The sequence below is a fragment of the Ursus maritimus genome, unplaced genomic scaffold (assembly GCF_017311325.1).
Source record: "Ursus maritimus isolate PB19 unplaced genomic scaffold, ASM1731132v1 scaffold_7, whole genome shotgun sequence".
NCBI lineage: Eukaryota > Metazoa > Chordata > Mammalia > Carnivora > Ursidae > Ursus > Ursus maritimus.
This window is the reverse complement of record NW_024426885.1, coordinates 49799594-49827232: the sequence shown is the minus strand read 5'-3', so window position 1 is coordinate 49827232 and position 27639 is coordinate 49799594. Positions and strand designations below refer to the sequence as shown.

The following is a 27639-nucleotide window of genomic DNA, read 5'->3' as shown; positions in this document are numbered from 1 at the left end:
CCTGAAGTATACTTCACCTCATGAAGTGCCCCATTTAACAAACAAACAGACAAACAAATGTAAGAATTAGTTCTTCAGGGGATTGTTCTAGGAGGGTCAGGAGGGAGTGTAGATAGAAGACAAAACAATTTGAAGACTATCTCATTTGATCAGTATGATTGAAGACATACAATGAATGGATCACAAAGACATACACAGTGTTTGGATGTGGCAATGGCGAATTTCCATTTCTAGATCTCAACTAGAAATTATTTACAGAGGCGTTAGCATAGTTCAGTTGAGGGAACACTGTCCAAAGGTTCTAAACATGGCTTGGTTACTATATATGGTTTCAGGTAAGCCACTTTACTTCTCAAATCATTAGTCACCTTCTGTGGAGGATAGCACACCCTAAAATTTCCCTGGAATTCAAAGTCTACGCGTCTATGAAGAAGACCATGACAGGTCATATTTTAGAACTGCAGCTTTGACATCTAGTTTACAGGCTATAAGAGGCCAGTGTATTGCCTTGTGCCTTCTAATTATAGAGGTAGCCCCGTAGGTAAGGAGGCATTAAGGAAGCTTTACACGGTACCAGTTAGAGGGTCAGAAAAAGGCACAGAGTTTATTTAGTGTGTTGGAGAATGACGGAGCTAGGACTCTCTGCTCTCTTTCCACGAGGCTGTCTGGCAGGGAAGAAGGAGCTCTTGGCAGCCTTTGTAAACCTTAGTTAACAAAGGAAGGAGCTCCAGATGGAGAGGCACAGAATCTGGGTAGGATATTAGAGTTACCAAATCTCATCTTTTTTTTTTTTTTAAGATTTTATTTATTTATTCATGAGAGAGAGAGAGGCAGAGGCAGAGGGAGAAGCAGGCTCTCCTCAGAGCAGGGAGCCTGATGCGGGACTAGATCCCAGGACCCTGGGATCATGACCTGAGCTGAAGGCAGACCCTTAACCGACTGAGCCACCCAGGCGCCCCCAAATCTCATCTTCTATACAGAAATCTCTTTTAAACATTCTCCATGACTCTAGCTTTTGATCAAGTACATATACTCAGAAGGCAGCTCAATCGTTTGGTGAACAGCTCTCTGTTTTTTGTAAGTTTTTAAAAATTGATTCAAGACCTCTCCTTCCAACTTATATTTTGTTCTCCTATTTGTTTTTGATTCTGTCTTCTGGAATGCCAGAGACTTAGTACTTTGAAACAACAAAGTCTCTTCTGCTTTTGGTTAAATAATTTTGACTGTCTCCATCACAGTTTCTTAACACCCTTCACCAGCTGGTTGGTCACTTTCTATGGTATTTCTGAGTACCGTTGCCCCTTTGAGTCTGGCACTCGGAATTGAAACAAAGCTCCAGGTGGAGTTACTGAAGGGCCAGGAGAGCAGGACCAGATTTGCTTCTGTGGAGGCAGCCCCACTCTGCTGATTCATATAAGCCTTCTTTATACACATGGCTTTTTATCCAAGGCTCCCCATCTCGTGTTTAGGGAGCTGTTTTATTTAAAGTAATAGTTACTGGAGTTTTTTTTTTTTTTCTGATTATAAAATACTTATTCATGATAGAAAATCTAGTAACTAGTGAAAACATTAAAAGAGAAGAAAAAGCACCCTATAAATAAGCATTGCTCAGGAGTTAGTGGTGTATGTCTGGGATTACTGTATCAGTATGCGGATACATAAATACATGTATGGATTGAGGTGTATGTATACAATTGTCATAAAGTCCCTATGTGCAAGATTCGATATTAGCAGCAGTTTGTAAACTGGAAACATCAGACTAATGACTTTTAACCATCACCATGGAAGACATGGTACAAATTAAAATTTGTGCAGGGAGTGGAGGGGAGACCTAGATGACTTAATTTTCTTTCTTTCTTTTTTTTTTTTTTTAAAGATTTTATTTATTTATTTGACAGAGCGAGACAGCCAGCGAGAGAGGGAACACAAGCAGGGGGAGCGGGAGAGGAAGAAGCAGGCTCCCAGCAGAGGAGCCTGATGTGGGGCTCGATCCCAGGACTCTGGGATCACGCCCTGAGCCAAAGGCAGACGCTTAATGACTGCGCCACCCAGGCGCCCCTAGATGACTTAATTTTCACGCATGAGATTGTATATGCATGTGTTGTATGTATTATAACTTCACTTGAGGTACTTAAATACATAGCATGACCATTTTACTGGTCAGTAGCTATATGCCTACAATATCATTTTTAATTACGGCGTGGTATTTCATTATACGATATATCGAACTTTATGTGATCATTTATCATTGGGCGTTTAGGCATGTTTACATTGTTACTATAAATAATGGTGTAGTGAACATACTTAAACCATGTGCACTTCTTTGATATTTATTGAATAAATTATTGGACTTACTAGTTGAAAGGTGATTGTTTTTAAGACTTTCTTTCTTTCTTTTTTCGTTTTTAAGACTTTTAATATAAATTGCCATCCCGAAAGGGTTTAAGAGTTTCATTCTTCCATTAGTGTTGTGTTGGTCTGTTACTTCAACAAGACTATGTTAACATTTAAGGATTTAAATTTAAATTAAATTTAAATTGAAACTAGTATTTGCTAGTTAAATGAAAATATCTTGTTTAATTTGCATGTTTTAGATTCCCAATGAAGAGGAAATTTTACCCCACCTTTCCATTATTGACCATATACATTCCTTGTGTATTTTCTTTCCATGTCTTTTGTTTTTCTCTTAGGACTTTGAGCTTTTCCTTAATGCTTTTCAGAAGCTCTTTTAATATTAAGGATGTTAAACCTTAGATTGTTAGATTGCAAAGGTTTTCCCCAATTTACATCTGCCTTTTAGTTTTTTCTTCGAATAGGTACCTTGGGGTAGTTGGGCTTTAAATCAATTTTCAGGTCTTTACATTAGACAATGTGAAGTTTCATCTTGTTGGGCTGAAACAATGGGTTGATTTCAACAGGATCGTTTTGGATCCTACTGTATCCTCTTAAATAGCTTTCTTGGGTCTTGAACTCCATAAATGTGATAAATATGTCTTTAACCAAGTCATTGGCAAAAAATAGGACTAAAGTCCCCAGAACCTTCCCCTGGACCAACCTAGGCCATTAATTGGTATTCTTCAGGTTTATTTTTGAACCAGTTATAACTCTACCTAAAGTTGTCCTTTTCTAGTTCATTTTTTTTGCTCTCTTGTCACAAGAATATCATTAGAATAATTTCAAAACCTTTTTGAAAGCTGGATACAATATGTATCTTTATTCCTAATTAACTGTCCACATTAATAGCTGGTCTCACAGAACTTGTCCTTAATGTACAGAAACTGCCTGTTTGATACTCAATGCTATATTAGATTTGTATGTATATATCTCCTGTTTCATTTTACAAAGGATTTGAACTGGCTTATTAGAATTAATTTAAAAAATTAAAAAAACAAAAAAACAACATATAGATAAGTATAAAGGTCGTAAAAAAACATAAGCCTCAACTGTGAAGTAGAAAGCAGACATAGAAGCTATGGGGTGTTACCTTTTTCCATCTGAGTCACATTTAACTCTGAGCTTCCTGGTAGTAAAAGTAAAAAGGGTAACATGACCAGAAACATGATTTACATTGTCCTAAGGTAAACAAATACCATTTCCTCAGAGGTATAGTCTGACTAGAATATCATAAGTCTATGAGCTTATGAATCCAAAGTGTGAAAAATCTTAATTCCCTTTTCAAGTAACTCCAACTGCAGTACCCAGGTCTGGGCTTCTAGTACCTCACACATTCTCCATAATTCTTTAGGGATCACATGTAACAGTTTTCTTATTATTATTGAGGTATGGTGCATGATGGCTTCAGAGTTGATCTTGGTTAGAGTTAACAAACACCTAGTCAACTACCGTAGATTTTTGGCTGGTCTTGGATTCAGGTCTCTTACACCAGTGTTGAATTATGTTCTGTGCAGCTCAGGGATCATCCATCCTGACGGGGAACTTGATAGGGCTTTGGGGTGACTTTGACAAATTCCATATGATATACAGTCGTATGGTGTCAGCATACACTGTCTTACATAACCATGAGCCTGTTCCGCATTCATCTGTTTTAGACACTTTCATCCCCTATTAATATACTTGACCATACAGACAAGCTGATTTATATTATTAGTTGGACATCTGTCCCTGGCTAAGTGACCTGAGTGACAGAAAAATATGTAGAAAAGATATAGATCCAACTGTACATGTAGTACTATGTCTAGTCATATACGGTCGTATATAGAATATATATAATAATGCTCTCTTTAGTAATATACTGTAGATCTGTATAACCATTAACGTGGGATATCAGAAGAATTTTATGACAGAAAGAAAGAATATCTCTCATGCGGTTGGATTAATGGTATTTTCTAAAAGTGCTGCCACTGGGCCATTTTCTGGGACATGAGCAGTCATATCACAGTTGTCCCATTCTTTTTTCTTCCTTCGTCCCCTGCATATGGCTCTGTGTTGCCTGTCCTATCCTTGTAGCTTTGGTCGTGGCCTCTGTTGTCAGTTTGCGGACATTTCCCAAGGACCTGCTGTGTGCCAGGCTCCATACTTGGCATGGCGGGGCTCATAAGAGAGGTATGAGTTGCTGTTCTGCTCTCAAGGGTGATATTTAAATTACTTCACAGCTACACTGATCAGTCAGAAAGATCCTGGCTGGAGCAGGGTCCTTAGAAGCTCCATGCTGTGGGAGGCATTAACTGCTCAGTTGCTGGGTCGCAGAAAGGTCTGGGGACTCCAAGGAGTGGCCAGGGTAACAGGAGGAGCGCTCAGGATACTCAGAGCTGCAATTATTTCCAAGTGGTAAAGAAGTATTTAAATAGGGGCGCCTGGGTGGCTCAGTCCGTTGAGCGTCTGCCTTTGGCTCAGGTCATGATTGCAGGGTCCTGGGATTGAGCCCCACATGGGGCTCCCTGGTGAGCAGAGAGTCTGCTTCTCCCTTTCCCTCTGCTGCTCCCCCTGCTTGTGCTCTCTTTCTCGGTGTCAAATAAATAAAATCTTCATTTAAAAAAAAGTATTTAAATAGTTTAATAACCAGTTCTGGTGTCTGGGTGCAGACTCACTGAATGTCACTTCTGCCTGTTCATAGACACTGGCCCCAGGGTAAGTAGAGGGAGGCCTTCTGGCCTCTGAAGGAATGGGAATGTAAAGGATTGCCCTCCTAGCCTCTAGCCAGCTGCCCTGAGGCCTGCTCTCTGTCCTGCCCTTGGGAGCCTACTGTCAGCTCTTCTCTGAGCAGCTCATAGGCTCGGGGCTGAGCAGCAGTCAGTGGACAAAGGGGTACTGAGCCCTCACTGTGCATTTGACAACTTTCCAGGTACTATGGAGGTTCCACTGAGATCCCTTTTTGTTGGGGCCGGGCAGATGGAAGTCATCCTGAAAGACCATTACAGAGCAGGCGCTGGCCATCCCTGGCAGGCCTATAGGACTAGCCAGTGTGGTGAACATCAGACAGACAGGGTAGATCCTTTAGAATTTCCATAGCTCCCCATTTTATCAGTTTAAAAATATGGATATGGATATCTGGATAGATACAGTATAGGGGTAGGTAAAGATCTTATCTTAGTTCAGATCTTATTTTCTTAATTGGCTTGAGAACATCCCGACCTTTGGTTCTGGGTTTGAGGCCAGCTATGGTTTCGCAGAGAGAGACATTTCTTCTTAGGGTCTGTGGTTAACTGTGTCCGCATTCCTTGCCTGTGTCATGCTAGGCAGAAGTATCCTCAGAATAGGCTGAGAGCTGAGAAAAGAGGGATCTAATTTTTACCACAGCTTATACCCCTGGAACAAGATTGGCAGTTCTTGAATGGAGAGTTCTGGAGGTGTCGTCTGGTGATTTTTCTGGCTGGGTTTTTGCTGGGTTAGGGGCAGGAAGGGGTTGCTAAGGTTTAGTAGCTCTTCTGCCCCAAAGCTACCAGCTCTGGTTTGGTCCTGGCCCTTCTCCTTCCACCTTCTGACAAGTGGCTAACTTTCGGGAATAGAATGGAGGCCGCTGAGTGTGAGCCCACCCAGGAGCAGAAGAGTTTGGGGTTCAAGCAGCCACCCCTTTGTGGGGTCTGCTGCCCTGCCTGAGGCCCCTTCGCAGCTCACAACCACTGGCCTAGCTTGGAAAGGGCTGTGGCAGCCTGGTTAGTGCCGCTGTTTTTATAAGCTAATGAGGGCAGAGTGTGAGCCACGGGCAATGATGCTGGGATATTAACTGTGACAGGAAGCTTGATCATAATTATCTTAACGAGGATAGGGTTAATTACAGTGGAAACTTAAAAGTTCTCTCTGTTTGAATCCGCTAGAGCTGAATGCGTTGTGATGTTTTGTCATTTTGATATGACTTTGGAAAAGGCACTGGGACTCTCCCAGCAGCCGCTGCGGCTCCTGGCGGGGGGAGCCAGCCAGAAAGCCCTGTGAGTGAGCTAACCTAGCTCGTACCTTTGGTGAGATCACGGGCAGCTTTCCTGCTGGGGAAGCGGGAGGCAGGCAGCCTGCGATGGACTTCCGAGGTGCTGATTAGCGTTCCCTGAGCAAACCACCTGCCACAGGGCAGACCGCACACCCCGGTCTCCCTGCCTGCCCTTGGCATCTCTTTACTGGGCTGGGAAGACCTCTCTCCAGCTCCTGTGCCAGGCTAGTGGGTAAAGCCTTGCCTCCCGCTCCAGTCTCTGACCACTGACCACGGCAGACAACTGCCTCACCTTCCCAGCCCAGCCCTCAAGCATCTATCTGCAGACTGCAAACCAGGCGGGGGAGGAGTAACTCTGGAGTGACAGTCACGCCCTGCACCAAGGCTCTTGGGTCTGGGGTGCATTTTGCTGTCCACACACAAGGTGATAGCCGAGAAATTGCAGTCCCGTCATCTTTTCCTTGTAGCTGTCCCATAAGACAGCGTCGATCTGTGTGGATCCTTAAAGCCTTGTTTGCCTTGTCATTTTATTTAACAGCGCACACCTCTTTGCACAGGCATCTTGTATATAGGGCTGCGAACTCAAAGATTGATGCATATAATTTCTTTACTCCTTCCACGAAAACATCAACAACAATAACAGCAAAAGTCAAATTTTGAAAAAGCAAAAAATAAAGCATCCCCCAGACGCGTGTTCATTGGCCTCCACATGCCAGCCAAGCCCCAGAAATCCTGTCCTCTCCAGTTTTACCCTTCACTACCCTGTCTCCTGTCCCCAGTCCCTCAGCTCTGAATTTAGCTGATTAAATCACCAAGTGCACACTACACTGATGACATGAAGACAGGGATTTATTAATTAGCAACCCCCCACATAATTTTAACTGAGCAGCTAATAACATTACATGGCGAAAAGAATCTTACAGCCAGACAGGTGACAGGGGATTTGCGCCTGAACTTCCCCCCTGCTCTTCTGTGAAGTCTCACTCAGAATGGAGCTCTGGGGGCACTCCCTCTGGTGTTCTCCGCTTTGTCCCTCTTCATGCTGTGTCATTTTGTTTTTTGCCTCCCGGAAGCACTCTTGGAAGGGAGCTTTCTTTTGCTTGCCCGTTGCCAACCATTTGCTGATTCTCATGATTAGAGTATTATATTTGCATAACATAACTCAGGCACAATGTGTATTTGGATGCTGCCTTTGACCAGAGCCCAACTCATGTTTGTGCACAAAGGACTTATTAGCCATCCATACGGGCACCCTGAAGGGAGGTGGCCTTCACTCCCCTTGTGGTAAACAGGGCCGCCTCATCCTGAAAAGCACTTTTGGATCCTCATTCATTAACCCCCATAGAGGAAGGGACTTCAGGAAAGGTTGAAGTTTCCCTGCAGAAGCCAGACTGGCTGCACACCTTGGCATATTTGCTCATCTGTCCACCCCCTGCATCCAGAACACACCTCCCCCCACCCCAACACACCCTCTAAGGTCAGGGCTACCAGAAAAATCAATGAATGAAAGGAGAAAGGAAAAGAAAGGAACCAGCCTTTGCTAGTGACATGTTAGGCTTCTTTTGCGTGTGTTCCCTAAGATCCTGTGAGCTGGAAGCAGCACTGAGTGAGGGAGCTCAGCTGGGTTATCGATATGCCCAAATTCATACTGGAAGTAAACGGCAGAGCTAAGGTAAAGTCCCAGAGTCCCCGCTTCCATGGGTGTGAATTGTGTTTTGCCTCCGTGAAACACGTGAAACAGGAGGAAGAAGAGAAAGGGGGAAGAAATGAAACACAATGACCCCATTGACCCTTAGCCCCAACTGTTAAGTGGTATGGCCTTCCTGCTGTGAAGCAGGTAGTGCTAGCCTTCTGAGTTGGGGGTGGTCTGGGTGCAGGGCCCTGGGCGGGGGAGGCTAGGGGTGGGTCAGGCAGGAATGGGACATGCTGAGGGAGCTCTGGGCCAGGTGGAGGCTGGGGATTCAATGACTCACGATGCACGTTACACCCCCCAGGCATTGACGCCCTATTTTGGAGTCGGCTTGGCAGAGCTCCCACAAGGGAGACACAGCTGTCCGGAGAAAGCCTTGGTGCTCAAGTTCACACTCACATCAGATGTGCAGGCGCTGCACACACAGGCAGGCGGATGTGTAATGAAAGTGCTATCAGTAAATGAATAAATAGTGTAGACAACATCTCCCCGATTCGTCACATTTTACAGAATAGCCAGGAGATCCCATGCGAGTCCGCCCTCTGGTCGACGTCGTAGCTCAGCTGTCAGCCTGTGCAAGCTCAGCATGGCTCTAGGGTCTGGCAGGTGAACGAGCTGGGAGTATGTGCGTCTGTGTAAGTCCCTCCACCGGGCGGCTTTCTTTAATTAAGGTCTGTGAGCGGCCGGGGGAGCACATGCGCACAACTGCCCCTCACCGCTTCCACCCCCGCCCCCCCATAACGTTAAGAGTTAACTTTCAGCTAAGTGTAAAAACAAGGCTATTTTTCCCTTCCTGATACTTTTTTCCCTGAGCCGGGTACTTAATTCTTTCAGATGCTTGATTATTTACTGCCTTGACATCTATTGCTGCATTCCACGCTTCTTTCAAAAATAAAGTGAGAAATCCACTTTCCATAAATTAAAACCGTAACTTCAAGCCAGGACTATTGAAACAGAAATTCCCCCAACTCCTTCCTTAACCGCCCCCCCCCAACAAAAACAAAAGCAAAAAGAAAAATCATGAAAGAACAAGAAACAGCCCTCTCCGACGGGAGTGATCACGTGCTTCTGCAGATGTCTTGTCTTTTGGGGCAGCCACGGGGACACTGGGCAGAAGCAAATTAAGTGATTAGTAAAGAAAAAAGCAGAGGGGGGAAAAAGTCATAGGCAGCGAAGGGAGAAAAGGGAAGCCTTCCTTGCCTTTTCCTGGACTGTGCAGAGGAGAACCGCTAAGAAATGATACTTGAAGTTATATTTATTATTGTAAGAGGGGTATGATATTTCTGGGCAGGAATGATGGATGACAACTTAAATTTGTGTCCAGGGAATGAAGGTGAACTGTGACAGAGTTATTTATCTTGGGAATGGAGGTTAGGGTCAGCCGAGGCTGGGTGCCTGAAGGCACAAGACATTGACAAATTTATCCTCCAGGCCGTATCTGAAGCCCTTTGTTTTGGATCCTGGCTACTCACTAAGTGACCCTCATCCTTCATGTTGGCAATGCGTGAAGGATGCGGTGAGTGCCAGCGGCCCCTTCTCCCCCGCCGCCCCCACCCCGGCTCCCGCTACTAATTCTTGTCATTCACTTTGCTGACAGGCACCAAGCCCAAACTATTCCCAGTCCTGAAAGGGAAGGTTAAAATATTTATTTCGGCTCATAATGGCCTCCCTGATTTAGTGCAGGATCATTTTTCCTGTTGCCTTTGTCATTGCAGGTCACTGGAAGGACTGAGCGCGTTCGGGAGCCTGGAGGAACTCATCTTGGACAACAATCTGCTCTGAAACGACCTCGTGTTGCCAGGGTTACCCAGGCTCCATACCTTAACCCTCAACAAGAACCAGATATCCTTGGCTCTGCCCGCTGCCTCCACTCCCCGCCCTGCCCCGCAGTGGTCCCCGCCGGCACACCCCCCGCCTCCTTTCCCCTCCCCCGCCCCACACAAATACCTGCGAAATGTCAAATGAGTTTTATGTGTCAGCTAAATTAAAGTATGTGAAATGCAGTCCATGGGCAGACAAAGCGTTCTGTCTTCTGGCACTCGGGACACTTCAGAGTAATTTATTATAGGTCATTCATAAATGAAATGCACCATTATATCTTCCTGTTGCTCCATTTTAGTGTAGAGATCTAAGTTATGGCTGTGAAGAAATCTTTTTAATAGATAAAAATAGAGAAAGAAAATAATGTCACTGCTGCCGAGAAGGCAGAGCCGGGTTCTGTTTGCTTGGGCTCGTGTGGGAGGGCGACCTCTGGTGGGAAGTACGGGGTGGTGCCTCTAAGTGAACTTGGCTTTCACGGAGGTTTCTGGAAGGCTCTGGTGCTGGCTCAGGGAACAGGTCTGGCAAAGGAGAGGGGGAAGGGGCAAAGATGCGAGATGTGTGTGAAGCCCAGGCGTAGCTCTGCCCTCCGTGGTGTTTACTGTCCTGGGATGATGAGAGAGGTCTAACAGAGCCATTCTGTTGCGTGCCTTCTCAAGTCGGTGAGTCCCCAGCCAGCCTGGGATGAGGCGCAGGGGATGAGCTGATTTGGATAGTGACGCTGAGAATGGAACGGGGAGCTTTCTGCAGCATTAGGCACCCAGCTCCTCCGTTCAGTTACGGGTCTCCCTGCTGCCAAGTGCAAGCTAAGAGGCAGGGAGTGTTGTCTGTTTTGTTAACTCCTGTATCCTTCTCACCTAGAATAATGTCTGCCATGGAACCGAGGTTCAGTGAATGTTTGTAGCTCTTCTTTATTGAGCACTCCTGTGGGTCAGGCACAGTGCTGGGTAATATTAAGCATGTTATTTTTTATTCTTACCAAACCCTAGCAGAAGGTGTCCGTTTATCTTAATGAGAAAAGAGGTGAAGTAGAGACCCACAGCCAGACATTGACCAAAATGCTAGGTCCCAGATTTAGTCTCAACTGCGCCCGTATCCAAAATTCTTTCCATTCTCCTGTGTTGCTTCAGATCTGAAGTCCAATCATCTTGTTTTATTCATGAAACATTTCAGACCTAGAGTACGCTTGTTAACATTCATATGGTAAGTTAGAAGTAGAAAATGGATCAGGGCATTTTCCCTAGAATGTGAAATAAAACAAGATATCTGTGTTACATTTACCATGTAATCATATGTCTGCTTTTAGAACGATAGGCCAAATAGCCTCTGTTTATATTTCAAGTCGCAAGACAGTATTTTCCTTATTAGGTAAAATATGCTACCCTGGCCATTATAAATTGGCCCTTTAATGGAAGTAGAAGGAGAGGTCCTACAAATAAATATCAGTCTTTATCACAATGCAATATTGATGGATTTTTTTTCCTCTCCTATCCTTTGGTCAACCAAGTTTCCTAGTCTTTGTTCGAAAAATTACTACAGGCAGTGTGTCATACGGCTGCCTTGACTGTCTTAGGTGATCAACTGGATGATAATCTCAAATCAGTCAAGAACAGAAGGATTATTAGAATAGAATTGGATGATAAGGTTCCTTCTTTAGGCCCCAGTGCTTATATCCTGTGTCTCACACAGTTGTAAAGTATTAGCCTTTGGACTTCGGTTCATGAGTCAGCTTAATCATGTTTAGCCATGTGGCTGTGGACAGGTCAGCCTCTGAAAGCCTCTGTTTCTCATTTTGTGTGTATGGGTGACATCACGGCTTTCACTTGCCAATTAGGAGAACTGGTAAAAAAGAAAAAGGGGAGTGTATGAAAGCCTTATTTGAATGTTGGAATCAAAGGCCATGATAATGTGAGCTATACAGGTTTCTGCATGGGTGAAAACCAGCTGCCTCTGCCCTGGGATGTTGTCAAGTTGGCAATATAAGAAATGGTGCCACGAGAAGGACTTCCCGAATAGCCCACACACCAGCCACAAGGACTTTGTCTGGCAAATGCTGTACAAATGCTAATCCCAGACTCAATTCCTCCTCCCCCTCAGCACACTTCCTGGCCAGTTCTCTGTTGCATTAATTGGTGCATACCAAGAAATGTAAGCTCATTTCAGCACAAGCCTAGGAAAAACAATTAAAAGAAGAGCACGCCAACTGTGAAGGAACATCATTTCACATAATCCCAGTTTGCAGACGAACTCATGGGTGATTTTTTCTTAATCAACCTCTGATTTGTATAATAATCAATCAATGAAAAGTACTTGTTGGATACCTAAGTGTCCAAAATAGGTAGCTTATAGTATTGCTTTCCTCTGTTACCACTGACATTTGAGGAGACATGGAGTAAGTATTGATGTAAATATTGGTGATTGACAGAATACCTGATTAGTCTCATTAGGCTAGACTAATAAGTAAGGTTCATTCTTCATGTGAAATTGCTAAGCATTATTGTCTCCCATTTTCGAGGGCTCATTTTCATAACGGCACAGAATATGCTGAAAATACACAGAAATTCATTCTGGATTTTTTTTTTTAAAGATTCCACGTGAAAGAGAGATCATCTGGTATTTGTTTTTCTCTGACTTATATCACTTAGAAGAATGACCTCAAGGTTCATGCATGTTGTGGTAAATGACAAAATTTTATTCTTTTTTGTGACTATATATATATGTATATATGAATGTATGTATGATATAATATGTTGAGCATCTTTTCATGTGTCTATTGGCTGCCTGTATGTCCTTTTTGAAAAAATGTCTATTCAGATCTTTTGCCCATTTTTAGATCAGATTGTTTTTTGCTATTGACTTATGTGAGTTTTTCATTTATTTTATTTTTACTGTTTTTTTTTTTTTTTTTTTTTTGAGAGAGAGCAATAGCAGGGGGGAGAGACAGAGGGAGAGGGCAAGAGAATCCTCAAGCAGACTCCCCACTGGGTGCAGAGCCCGATGAGGGGATTAATCTCACAACCCTGAGATCATGACCTGAGCCAAAATCAAAAGTCAACTGACTTAACTGACTGAGCCACCCAGGTGTCCCAGTTCTTCATATATTTTAGAAATTCTGTATTAACTGTATGATTTGCAGTCATTTTCTTTCATTCAGTAGGTTGCCTTTTCATTTTTTTAATGGTTTCCTTTGCTGTGTAGGAAGTTTCTCGTTTTTTTCCCTTTTCCTTCCTTCAAGTTTTTATTTAAATTCCAGCTCATTTACATACAGTGCAATGTTAGTTTCAGGTGTAGAATTCAGTGAGTCATCACTTACAACACCCAGTGCTCATCACAAGTGCACTCCTTAGTTCCCATCACCTGTTTCACCCATCCCCCTGCCCACCTCTCCTCCAGTAACCATCCATTTGTTCTCTATACTTGAGTCTGTTTCTTGGTTTGCCTCTCTTTTTCCCCCCTCCATGCTCATTTGTTTTGTTTCTTAAATTCCACGTATGAGTGAAATCATATGGTATTGGTCTTACTCTGACTTATTTTGCCTAGCCTAATAGTCTCTACTCCATCCATGGTGTTGCAAATGGCAAGAGTTCATTCTTTTTGATGTCTGAGTAATATTCCATTGTATATATGTTTCTCATTTTTAAAGGGATAAATTGGGCTGGAGGATGGTTGTATTCTCAGTGTTGCCATCATGAGAGATTAGCAGGCTTCTTGACTTTACAGAGCTGAGGGATTTTCTTTGTCTTTGGTTGAGTCCTTTTCCCCTTTCCATTCCTCAGCCTCTCCAATCCGTGGTGGGAATGCTGAGGGAGAAATGGTAGCAGTGGGGGAGGAACTGAAGCAGAAGGCAGTGTGTAGCTGTAAAGCTGGCCAGGTATATTGCTGTGCTGATGGAGAGTAATTTATTACCAGTCAATAAAAAAGATACTACTTGGCTATTTCAGGATGCAACATGATTTCTCTCTCCTCTGGTCTTCCGGTGTGATCATGAAGAATGGCTCACTTTCCCCACGTACTTGACCCGGAAGTCAGAGAATGAAAACCAGGCAAAAGCAGAAGTGACACCATATGGCATTCTCTTAACCTAATATTTCTGACTCCACCTTTTCAGCCAACTGACTCTTCTATTGTCTTGTGAAAGTACTGCAGAGTCTTTGACAGTTATTGTGTTCCAAATAGCTATTGCTACTCCATGAAATGCCTTGGATTTGGGCTCTATCAGCCTTGCTGCATAATAACCTACCTCAAAAGCTAGTGGCTTAGAACATCAACTGTGTTATTTGTTTATAATTCTGTATGTCAGCTGTCTGGGCAGGGCTCAACTGGATGGTTCCTCTGTGGATCTTGCTTTGGGTCCTTCGGCAGCTACAGTTTTCTGGAGGCCTGGTTGGGATTGGATGGTCTAAGATGGCCTCACTCATCTGTCTGGAAGTTGGTCTTGGTTGTTGGCTGAACAACATGCCTGCAGAAGGCTAGCCCAGGACTCTCCACATGGGGCAGATGTTCTAAGAGCAAAGCCCGATTGTACAAGTTCTTTTCAAGCCCTGTTTGCATCTTGGGTGTTGCTGCCCTATGGCCAAAGCAAGTCACATACCAAATGTAGAGCCAATGTGATAGGGAACTATACAGGTGTGTATACAAAGAGGCATGCCTCATTCCTGTAACAGTCCTACCCACAGACCTTGATGTCTTGTCTCCTTAAGAATTGATTTCATATTTGTAATAAAGGGAGACCTCGAATCAAGTAACTGTTGGCCTTCTACAAAGGTAAATATATTAGTTCTTTCTTAGAAATGAAATCTTACTTTAAATATATTAGAAAGCTTACTATTAAATGGGGTTCTACCTGAAGTTCTTTTGTAAAGTTTGTTTTGGTTTTAATTTTTGGTGTTTTTGTTTTTTGGTTTTGGTTTTTGCATATGTAGAGTTTTCCATGTTGGTTTTACCCTCAATTAGGCTTGTCTGTCCAGTGCTCTATTACTGGACCCTGTGAATGTGGATTATGGGCTGCTTTTGTCCTTTGGAAGGAGATCGTGTCATATAGTGGTTACCAATGGGCTCTGAAGCCAGGCTTCCTGGGGGCTTGTATCCGGGCTCTGCCACTGGCTGTGTGTCCTTGGGTTAGTTCCTACCATCTCAGTGCTTTGCTTTCCTCTGCAAAATTGGGACAATAATGGTATCCACCCCATCAGTCGTTGTGAGTGTTATTCTAATTTCTACCTAACAGTCATTGTTATTACTATTATTATCCTAGAGAATTATGTAAGCTTACTTGATTTCACTTGGGCCACATTATAACCAAGCCCAGAGTATAGATTTAGAGTGCTTCTTTGACTTTTATAATTTCATGTTACCTTCTTATCATTCCGAGTTGAGTACCATGGGTGAATACTCTCATTTTTTATGAAAACAATGGGGGAGTATGAACTTTTTGAAGTCACATAGATGGTCAGTGGGAGTGCTCAGTCTAGAACACAGGCATGTTAATTCCTAACCCCAAACCCTGAAACAAGCAAGGGAGGGGAGATCACTGCTTAAGAGGAACTAAGATGTAGGAGGAGTCACCTGCCTGTGTTTGCCCTGCCCCTGCCCCGCCCACACCAGGCCTGCTCCCAGCTGCTCATGGAGCTCATGAGAGGGATTGCAGAGCCCAAACCCAGCATCTGGCAAATTTCTTCTCAGCCTACCAATGCCGCACTTCTAGGCTGCATACCTCCTACTTGACCTCCCATCTTTGTTCTGTTGACCCTTTGTTCCACTTCTGTTGTGCTCTCAGCATTGGTGTCTTGGCCTGGTGTACTTTAAAACCTGGACTTCCCATGTGACCTCTTCATCTCTTGGTTCATAGCTTATCTTACTCTTCTTCCTTTGGTTCATTTAGACCGGCCTGGTAGTCACTGGCCACGGAGTTGACCTTATCCTCCCCAACCTCGTATTATCTCTCTCTCTCTCATACACAGACACCCATGTGCATACCCACACTATCCTTGGCTCTTCTCCAGTAGGGTTGGGTATTTGGTAATGGTCTCAGCCGTATCATGTCTGAATACCCAATCCCAAATCACAGAATACCTGAGATGTCAGGAAAATATAGATACTTTGCACAATCAAATGATTCTCCCCCATTCTTCCTTTCGGGTTGGGTGGGAGAAGTGTGAGAAGCTGACTTCATTTTCCATCACACTTAATTCCTTTGTTTTCTGTCTCTCTGTTTGCTTCAGCACACACAGGAAGAGACAGTATGCACTGTAGTACCAACAGGAAGAACGGATAGTGTGGTGTGTTGTACAGCTGGGCTGTGGTAAGGAGACCAGTGAGCCGAGCTCAAGGCCAGACTAGATTTCCCACAGCAACTTACTGTTTTACTCAGGGAATTCTCTGAACCTTGTCTGAGGCGTCAGTTTCTTTATCTGTAAAATGGGTGATAGACACTTCAGAGTATTGTTGACAGATTTGAATGACATAATGTGTACATGGGACATAATTTTGTTAATGCCCAAAATCTTTACAACTTCTTGGTACCTTTGCCGATAGCGGAAGTCTCAATGCTTTAAATGAATAAGCCGGAACTGAAAGTAGCTGAGGTACAGAATATAGCTGGAGGACAGTACCCATGGTCTCCCCTAAAAGCATATAGGACTCCTCATGTTTCAGTATTTTAAATTCCTTTTTGTGTTAGGAAATCATGAGTCACTTGTCTCCTAGAAATGGAATTTCTTTAGAACCTAGGTTTGAATGTAGACTTTTCCATTTACTGACTATGTGACTTTTGACCCCCCATTTCCTAACTTACTGTTTGGATGCAATATTTCTGATGTGTGTGTGACTCAAAATGAGAATATATTGTGCAGAACAGGTAGTTAGTATTCAGAAATCCTATATTGGGATAAGCATGGGTTGAAATTCTCCCAGGTGCTGCCCTTTGACCTGGGCCTGAGCACAGAGCGAGGGTTCATGCCCATATTCTCCTGGGCAACAGCTTCAGAACTGTGCAACTAGACATGACACCAGAAGACTCCCCTCCTCCTTCATGCTCCAAACTTTCAAGGCAAGATGTTGCTTTATCTCGGGCCCTCTGCAAAACGTCTCCCTTGGCAAGCGTATCTATGACAGCTGGACTCGGCAATGGCAACTTTTTGTGAAAAAAATATCAATGTCAAGTACTCTAGAGAAGATTTGATGGGGGAAGCCAGGTGTATGCTAGAATCCAGCTGAAGAAAGTTGAAACTGTGCCAGATAGCTTCACATCTTAAAAATGGGGGAAAAGAATATCACCCTTAGGAGAATCCCTGAAAGTATCTCTACTGCCCTGGTCTTCGTTAGTCAGGGACACCAAGTTCCCAATGCTGATTGCCTCTGGTTCATTTTCTGTGCAACCCCAAAAAAGGAATGTGACAGATTCTATCTCAGAGCTCCCAACCAGGCAAGGCAGGGCTGTGCTTGTCCTTGCTGACCTGGGTGACCAAGAAACCAATTAACACTCCTTCTCGTCTTTTATCCTCCAGTGGTGCTATCAACATGATAGTGAAGTTCTGGTCCAGAGCATACACAGAGTAGGTTATAGTGATTTCTGACTAGTGTGGGTTTGGGGGAGACCACCTGACTTAGTCCAGGTGATCCTTTAGCAGGTACTTGAAAGGCCTGAAGAAGTAGGGTAGCTTCTGCCACTCAGAATACCCTAAATGACACAGGCTCCATTCCTTGGGTTCATTGGCACATGATGGCTGAAACTTCTTGAGGACTGTAGACCCTTTGCCCAAGAAATTTCCATGACCAAGACATTTGAATGAGTCTGCATCTCCACAACCTTCTGCTTAGGGTCAGATCCAGATTTTGGTGAGTGTGAAACTTACGTAATTTGGGGATGCCCTCTTAAAGGCAAAGACTACATGATTATGAATGCAAAATTAGGCTTGAAGATGAGTGTTTACTTGGAATAAAAATATATCAAAGCAAATTAAAAACTTTTAAGTTGACAACACAAGTATAAAAATACTTCGAAAAGTAACAATTTTTTATACCGGACATGCCTATATAAAAATGTTTTTCCTGTTTTTTTCCTGCCAATTCTTTTATAACTTTATTATATAATTATATTAATTATACACCATACACACACACACACACACACTTTAGTGGAGAGAGACACCGATTTTAATTGACTGCAGTTTAAATAACCTACTTTTGCAAATTTTACAAAAAATATGTGACCATGTGACTGTACTATCCCTGCAACAGCCCCGTGTAAGCAAGAAGCCCTCACACACAAGCTTTATTAGCTCTGTGGTAAGTTTACATATGAGGCCTGCTTCCCTGAATAGTGGCATGTAACGCTTCCCATCACTGCTCACTTAAAGTTGAGAAAGAACTGGTCCGGTCCAGCTTAGTTGCCCAGTATTTCCTCAACTTAAAAATCTTGCCAGTTTTGAGTTCCATTCCTTCACATTGCCACCTTCATGCGGTAGATGCAAAATAACCAAAGTTTAAGGAGTTTGCTCCCACAAGAGCCATAGGTTTTGGTTGGGCTTCTTCATCCATAGTGGGAAGGGATTCCCCTAGGTTCTCTAGGGCCATTGTCTACATAAATAATTTGAATCACCCCAGGTCAATACGTCAGCGCCATTTTGGCAACCCACTGTCTCACCATCCCTCAAAAGAAATACTGCGCTGGCCAGTGGAGGTGATCGGCTTGTCTGGCTGCCCCTCAGGCAATAGGGCCTGGCCTTGAGGCTTCAGGATAGCCTGATAGGCATGAGTCCTTCTGCTCCTTGGAACATCTGATGGGTGCCCTGTGAGGGGTGGAGGGCTAGACAAACCCTGAAGGGGAGAAACCAGGACTGGGACTGAGGCCCATGTAGGTCCAAGTCCAGGCATGGGGTACCCCAGTTGAACCACACTTTGGTCCCTGGTGATTCCTGGATACCAGACAGAGACTTAAGACATTTCAAGGAAGTCACTCTAAAGCGAAGGGCCCCGTGAGGTGCCTTTGCCAGGGTCTAAGGCAACGCTAATAGCCACCCTTTTTCTAATGTAGCGATGACTGAGAAGCATACAGAGTTAGGACCTGCTGGAAAAGCCAAGTTTTCCATGAAATTGTTCATTGTCATTTTAATTGGTTTTATGTAAATGATATTCTTAAAGAGTTTGATGATTGAACTGTATTTTAAAAAGTACTCTGTATGTTTGTCTTCGGTGATGAAATGCTTTAATGTTTTGACTCCTGGCCATGTGTCCTTCCAACCTTCCCGCCCTGGTAGCACCTTCTCTCTTGTCTTCTCCAAGTGCTCCCGTCTCTGTCCTTCTCACTCCAGTGGTCCATTTTGGTTATTCCTGGACGTTATTTGTTCAAGATCGGAAAATAACTTCCATGTCCCTTTCCTGCCTTGTTTAGGAAATGGGGATGACATTGGCAAATGGAAACCCTTGGTGGGTGAGCTCTTTTGACCCCCTTGCCCTAGTGTTTCCCTCTTTTGCTGGCGCTGTCCCTCTCCTTGTCTTAATCTCACTCCCACGGGGTAGCACTTGTTCTCGCATAGGATGTTTGCAGAGCCCGTGCATAAAGAATGATCAACAGAACTTAGTTTGGAGGATATAAGATTTAAGGAAGACATGTGAGCTTCACCTATCTGAAGGGTTGTCATGTGGAAGAGAAGAATGCCTTATTTTTTGAGACCCCAAGCTGTTAAATTGGGTCAGTGGGAAGGAATTTGCAGAAGATTCAGTCCCAGGGGAAAGTCTCTTTCTTATGGTTGTCTGCGATAGAATTAGCTATTTTTGGTGACCCCTTGGCACATACATTAGGGAACGGATTTTAACATTGTTTGGATTTGGTGTTCAACTGACAAGTTGAAATGAAATCTGAGGAAATGGGGGTAACATCCAGTGGTTAGATAACATCCTGATAGAGTAAGGGCATCCCTTTTCTTTGGTTTTACCTTCCTCTCCTAGGCCAAGTAGACCTCACTCCTGGACACTGCATTCCGAGTCTTAGACTCTTATATGCGGCATTCACCCTTCTATGCTTAGCCCCTTTTTGCTGTGCTGTCACTCCCTGCAAAGACCCCATTCCATCTGCTGATATTGGCTGACACCTCTCTTCCATAAGTTTCTGGTAGTCATGGCCTCTGCTCATGGCCTGTCTAGTCATCGCTTTGCCTAGGGCTCAGTTCTTCTGTGTGTAGTTCAAGCCAGGAGTCCATGTGTATTGATGTGACAGCTAGGTTGTCATTAAGTCCTTACCGATACCTGTAACTGAATCTATGATTCTTGACTTATTCGGTGTGTGTGGGGGGGTCTCATTGTTTGCCTTGATGGAACAGTGGATCCCATTGAGGGAATGGATCATGGCATAATCTCCCCACCACGCCCTTCCTTGGAATTTTCTTTCATTCTCCCCTCCATAGAATATTAGTTTCACAACACATTCTCGTCCTTAAATACATTTTGACCTGCCAGGCTTGACTAAATGTATCCTAACTTACTCCATTTGTCTTCTCCTAGCTTTGTGTTCCTTTTCCCCTAATTCAGTACTTTATTGTCACCAGTGAGGCTACTGAGCAATGCTTAGCTCCATCCCAGGTCCTCAGATCGTAAGAGGATGCCAATCCCTACTTGCATCTGTGCCATTCCGGTATGTTTTAATGACAAATTACCCCCAAAGGAGAAAAGGGGAATCTATTTTTAATGAGGGAATTGGAAATAATTTCTTGCTTTCATTACTAAAAACAAACAAACAAAAAAAACCCCCAAAAAGCAGTTTTATGGATTTATGAGTACCACATGGAAACAACTAGATAGGAAAGAAAAGTGTGATAAACAAACTCATTCGTTCTCTCTCAGGTGATCTAGCTCGATCTTACTTGCCCAGAGAAAAGTTGGGCTGTGTCCCCAGCAGGACTGAAAAACTAGCCATGCCGGATACCTCACAGCTAAGTTGATTCTGACCCTCCCCCATGTCATCTCCTGGGAGCAGACTGGACTTGTCAGGTGTTGTGCTGTGCCTGACAGTTATAGTCTATGTTCCTTACGAGGCCGTTTGTCTCCCTGGACCCAAATCCTTAACCTTTGTCACATCACTGACTTGGAGTGTCTGCTCGATCACCTGGCAGAAGTGACACCAGCTTTGGAGTACCTCAGCCTGCTGGGTAATGTGGCATGTCCCAACGAGCTGGTCAGCTTGGAAAAGGATGAGGAAGACTACAAGAGATACAGGTGAGTATCTAGGGGTTGGAACATGGTGGGAAAGGGAGAAATAACACCTTTTGGGGGGATGGTATTATGGGATACATAGTAGGTGTTTGGTAAGTATCAGTGGGCTTCCCGTGATAATTTTGATAACCTATAGCCATTGTTTCCCTTCTTCAAGGTCACAGAAGCCAAGAAACATGAAAAGCTGCTAAGTGGTCTAGGTGGGAGGTTGATACACTTTTTTTTGTAAATAGCTGGGTAATAGATATTTTTAGCCTTTGAAGGTCATATGGTCTATGTCACAGCTATTCACCTCTGCTGTTATAGTGCGGAAGTAGCCATGAACGATTTATAAATGAATAAGCAAGGCTATGTTTCTTTTCTTTTTTTTTTTAAGATTTTATTTATTTATTTGACAGAGAGTGAGGGAGCACAGAAACAGGCAGTGGGACAGGCAGAGGGAGAAGCAGGATCCTTGTTGCACAGAGAGCCCAACGTGGGGCTTGATGCCAGGACCCTGAGATCATGACCTGAGCCGAAGGCAGACGCTTAACTGAGTGAGCCACCCAGGTGCCCCTGCTATGTTTCAATAAAACTTTACTTACAAAAACAAGGAGCAGGCCAGATTTGACCCATGGGCCGTATTTGGTTTACCCCTACTCTGTGTTGTAAGATTTTCCTGTGGTCAGCCTCAGAGTTGCCTTTTAGAGAGAGAGCACTTCCCACTAAAGTCAGGGAGCTTATGTAAGACCCCAAAAGGAAGTCCTCGAAGGTCCATAACTTCATTCCATTAAGCCTGGCCTCACTGTCCACCAACTGTTTTGATGGGCTCAAAGGAGAAATGGTTTTCTTCTCCCTCTCTGCTACTAAACCATCCGCTTTGAAATACCTGACCCAAACTCACATCTCTTAGGGAGTCTCCTTAATCTTACCCATTTTACTAAACTCATTTTATATTTTCTTTCTTCATTTTGAATTCTGTGTGCCCTCATTCTTGATTGTTGTTTTGCAAATGTTTTTAGATGATCTTTTCATGTGTGTAGCCTCTCTCTTCATTACCATATAAGCTGTCATTAACATCCTGCGTGGATCGCTGTGGGAAAGGGAGAGGAAAGGTTGGAAATGTAAGGCAGGTAAGCCCACTGGACAATAACTTTGGAAGGGTTAGGGAAAGAAGATAATGGTTTGAAAGAAACTGGTTCTCTTGGGACTCCTATAAAAATTTGTGGTGACCCACGAAGGAATGAAGTCAGGGGAGTTCATGTTGCATAAAGGCAAAGCTGTAAGAAATACGGAAGGCTACTGAACATTGTGTATTTTTAAAATACATAGACGTAGACACATAAAGCTACATCAAGAATCCTGCTGTATTTCCTTATTGGGAAATATTGTGTACCTTTAACCTCATTTTCTAGAATTGATTAATTTTGTAGGGGTCTGAGACTATTTTTAAGCTATCTTAGAATAAAACGCTAACCCTACTTTTAACAGAATGTAGTAGGTCTTTCTCCGTTATGAAGATTTTCATTTGGACGTGACCCTACAGATTTGAATGTCGATTCTGTCAGGGGAACTATGATTAATATCCAGCAGGTGAAGAGTCACACATTTCTAAATCAACCCCGTAAGTTGCTTAATCACTTAGGACTTAATTTGCTTCTTTAACACTCTTATCCACTCTGAAGGATTTAACAGCCTGATTGCAGATATGAAGGGGTCTCTTAAAACATATTTTATCTTCTTGCAGCAATTTGTGTCTTGGAACTGTCAAACAAGTCCAAGAAAGTTCTTTCAGTCAACATTTTTAGTAAACCAAACACAATTTAGGAAATTTTCATTTGTTTTTTGACTCTTTTCTTTAGATTTCTGTGTTTAATTCTTTTTAAGAAAGATTTATTTATTTTACCAGAGAGAGAGCACACACAAGCAGGGAGGGGGGCAGAGAGAGAGAAGGAGAAAGAGAATCTCAAGCAGACTCCCCTTGAGTGGAGAGCCTGATGCAGGGCTCTATCCCATGACCCTGAGATCATGACCTGAGCTGAAATCAAGAGTCGAATACTTACCTGACTGAACCACTCAGGCACCCCATGTGTTTAATTCTTTAAAATAGCCCAGTAAGGGAGCCTGAGTGGCTCAGTTGGTTAAGCAACTGCCTTCGGCTCAGGTCATGATCCTGGAGTCCCGGGATCAAGTCCTGCATAGGGCTCCCTGCTCGGTGGGGAGTCTGCTTCTCCCTCTGACTCTACCCTTCTCATGTTCTCTCTCTCTCTCAAATAAATAAATAAAAATCTTGAAAAAAATAAAATAGCCCAATAAATTGTATATATGGATATGCCTGCACATATCCATATATATGTGTCTTTGTGTATGTGTGTGTTTGCACACACATTGACACACATGTTCATTCATTCATTCATTCATGGAGCTGTATGTAAGTGAAACCGTACGCACGTTTTGTTGTCTTTTCTTCCTAGAATGAGAGAAGTGGAATGATGAAAGTCTTCAATTGCATCATATTCTATTCAGTCTCAAATAGAAGGCTTATAAGGTTGCAAAAGGAAGAAAAGCTAATACTATTCTTCTTCGTTATTATAACTGTTCACATCAGTAAAAATACTAAGACCCATAAAAGGGTCCGATCAGAAGATCCGAGGTGGGGTCCAGCTTTAAAATGGGGAGATAGTCTAGATTAGTGACCCTTCAGCCAGGCTGTACTTCTGAATCATCTAAGGCATTTTGATAACTTAGTGGCAAATGCAACGAAAAAGTCAACAGGTGCTTTGGATGCTCACCTGACTATGGGACTAGGTAGTGTTGAAAATTCCTGTTGGCTCTAGCATTCTGAAGTACTCCACTTCCAAGCTGTTACAGTTCCTCCTTTACTATCTCATTCCGTTTTATATACTCCATTTTGTATCTTTCTCTCACTACTTCATATGTGTCCACATCTAGAGGAGGGCTTCTAGTAGGTAAGGCTGCATCTTCTTGCTCTTTGAAGACTCTTCAATACCCAAGGTAACACTGGCCAGGGAATAGGGGCCAGATAAATGTTCGCTGGAGCCAGCTTGAACATTATTTTCTTCTGAGAAGCTGAGTGCTTATAGAGAAATGTAGGGCCCTCTGGGCATCTCAGATGCCCACTTCCTATTTGGAATCAGATCCATTTGTCCACAAACACAGTTAACAAGCAAGGGACTATCCTTCGGACTCAATCCAAGTGCTGGTCATCGGGTCCTGATCCTTCAGGGAGGGCTTGGTTCTAAAGGAGTGATTTACTCATAGGCTGGTGCTGGTGCCTACTAAGGCTGCCCTCACTACCCCAGATCTGTTGGGGTTGAGGGATGGGGCTGGGAAGGTTGTTTGTTCATGCACATATGGCAAATCTACCATGGGGAGCTGGATTCTAAGGGCCACACACAGCTGAAATCACATCTAGTCAAAATTACCCCAGAAAATCCATGTCACCCCCAACAGTGGCAAGATGCTCACGCTCTGAGAGAAATAGGAACTAAGAACACTGGAAGGAACATTAAACGTGAGCCCATCCAGTTACACATTCACTGCACGGCATATGACGGTTGAGTGGAATGGTAGGCCTGTTCTCTAGCAAGTCTAAATTTTTTATTCGTTTAATTTTTTATTTTTTATTTCTGGTTGGCAAGCACTGTCACACCTCCATTTGGATGAGATAAATGGATACGGGATGTAGTTCTCTTCTCTGGTCTGTAAGCAGCTCTGCTTTGTTCATCCTGGGGTTTGGGCTTCATTTGTCCCTAAGAAATTTTAGGGCTTTCCAATAAGACTTTTGAATCCAGAGTTCTTCCAGTGTTTGGGTTTCTACAAAGCAATGCAGCCACTTCTTCTTCTTCTTTTTTTTTTTCCCCTTTTGGTAAAATATTTTTCTGGCCCTTCATCCACAAAGCATGAGGTCTGCCTTCCTCCTAGCTGTTACCCAGAGCCTAATAGTAGGGCCTCTATGTAAATTTATGTGACATTTTCACTAGAAAATTGCTTAAAAAATGAATGATATTTCTACAGTTTACTGTTTTTCACTTTAAGTACATTTTCTGACAATATGTCTTCTATTAATCATTTAAGCAATAGTAGGAGCCTTAAAGGAGTGTATTCAGAAGCAAGAACCCATGGCTCATTTAGTGCTGTCTGAAAAAATTTCTTATTGATTGGCATCCTCTGTGGTTATGTGATGTAATATTTATAATATGTCACCCAGCCATACATCAAAACAAGTACGTCTGTTTCATTTCTACGGGAGGTGTTGATTTCAGAGAGGTCAGCCCACTTTTAGGTCACGTTGCGGCCAACCACTGGAGCAGAAGTGGGAAGTGACTAGATTTATGGAGTTATTGGAAATGGCTTCACAGATGCTTCGCTTTCTGCTGATGCCTTCTTCCCACCCCCCAAGTCACCCCTCTTCCTTCCTTCCTTACCCCCTGTGCACACAGTTGGATTTTCTTGGCACATATCCCCGTAGTAAAACGGGCTCATTAAATCTGTATGCGGGCATGAACATACTACCGAGTTGTTGAGCGGTGCCCTGGTCCTGCTGGGGCAGGAGCGAACCAGGCCTGGATTTTTTTCTTTGCCATTCATCATGGCTCATGGCTGAGAAATGTCCTTGCCTTGTTATTGTACGAGCTTAAACCTGCCCGTGTTTTGCTGTGTGTACACACTGTGCTACTATTTTGGGATGAATGTTGAATGAAGGTGAATGTGATAACAAGCAGCCTTCAGGATTTGGGCGGGAAGAGAGTGGTGTGGCAGAGCTTGGTCGGCTTGGGAGGCCCACCGTCCTACTAAGAAACCACTGAGGTCTGCTGTGGACTTCAACACTAGCCAAACAATGAGTCAAGTGTGAGAGACCTGGGTGCCCAGAGTGGTCTGTTTCTTGTCTTCCTTCACAGTTCTTTTCTTTCTTCTTCCTGCAGGAAAGACAATGGAATGAAAGTCAACAGTTCGCAAAGAGCTAGACCTGGCTTGTCAAATAAGGATTTGGTCTCATGGTCTCTTAGCTGTATTTCTGTCATGAAACTCTTTGCCATTCATTCTCTCCTGCCACTCCAATCGCTGCTTGGCCTCTCCTTCCTCCCGCCTCCTCAGTAGGCCCCTCTGTATTTCTCACAACTTTAAATTATTTAAAACGTGACACCCTTTCTTTGTTCCCTCACAGAGAGCAGCCCGAGGCCTGCCCAGTGTCTGTAGCACTCAGCCAAAGGGAAGGAGGGAGGGACCCTCCGCAGTCTGTTGGCCGTCCTGGGCTGCCACCATTTCCCAGCCAAATAGGAGCTATAAAACTTGTGGCTTACATAACCCAGCTAGCATTCTCCAGCTAATCTACAATCTGGGCTTTGAAGATCACAAGAAAGCAAAGGTCACGACCCAGAGATCAAAGTGACAGAAGCCCACTGAGTAATTGCTGGTTACCCTCTGTAGAGGGCCTTGCTCTGTCCTGTGGGTGTATTGTTTGCATGGAGACTTCAAACATGCTGCCGGCGAACTGGGAGGAAAATCAGCTGGCCTTTGCCAGTTGTCAGGCATTCATTAATGCTCTAGGTGAGCTCACCTCGGCTCATCGGAGTGAGATCATTGTCATCTCTCCAAGCGTCTGGAGTTATTCCACTCACAGTGTTTGTCATTACTCTTTGGTCTTTATTGACTTTTTCTCACAGCCCTCCTTTACCTGGAGGTGTGAGGGGTGGTTATATAAGGGAATTGGAGTAATAAGAAAGGAGGCTATGGATGTGTTTGTTGGAAATTAACTTTGAGGCGCACAGAATTCAAGCAGGCGAAAGCTTAAGACAGACGTAGGCATCATCAAGCTTGTTCTCTTCAGTGTGCAGATGGGGAAACCAAAGCTCAGGATGGTGGCGGAGACTGAACCAAGATCACACAGCAAAATAAGCCCAGAGTCTAGACCCTTTCCTCTGCCCCTTTAGTCCCCACGCTTTTTGTTATGAAGACCTCTCCTCTGATTAATTTTCTGCCCCTTTCGTCTCTTTAATAAGCTTTGGTTTCCTTAATAAGCTACATTTAAGCCATTGCTAACTTTTTAAAATTAGACACATTTAGCTGTTGATGAGTGTTTTTGATCAGCATGAGGTAACCGGTGTTACCAAACGGGGTTGATGTAATCCAGTCAAAAGCAGAGAAGCTTGATGTTTTGCTGGCGTGCTCACTCTATTCTGTTAGGCTTCGTGGAAGATTGAGACAAAGTTCCTGGGTCACCCGTTGCTGACTTCAGGGGCCCCTGGTAGAGCATCGGTAGCTCTCACCGTGTCTCCCCACCACTCCCATGCACAGGAGCAGGGAGGCAACAAGAGCTCATGCGAAGGATGGGCATTCTATATGGCCATAAGTGGAAAGAGGTAGGAAAAAACTCCCGGTGACCTTGCATTCTGATTCCCTTAGGATCCAGACGCTTGGTATTTCTTTAGATAGAGTCTCCTCAGAGAAAGAAACATGGTGGCCAATCCCGGGAGCAAACAACGGAGAGCTGTCCGGGTGTTTCTGGGATTGTGTGGTGTTACGGGGAGCAGCTAGCTCTTTG

General features: G+C 43.8%; 1 protein-coding gene across 1 annotated transcript in view; it reads left to right on the top strand.

Annotated features, from left to right (window-relative positions):
- Positions 1-27639, top strand: part of LRMDA (leucine rich melanocyte differentiation associated) — a 1004984-nt gene that overhangs the window by 555942 nt on the left and 421403 nt on the right. Inside the window, 2 exon segments of the mRNA XM_040624819.1 lie at positions 9788-9914; positions 20959-21098. Coding sequence (XP_040480753.1) covers positions 9788-9914; positions 20959-21098 — 267 coding nt within the window.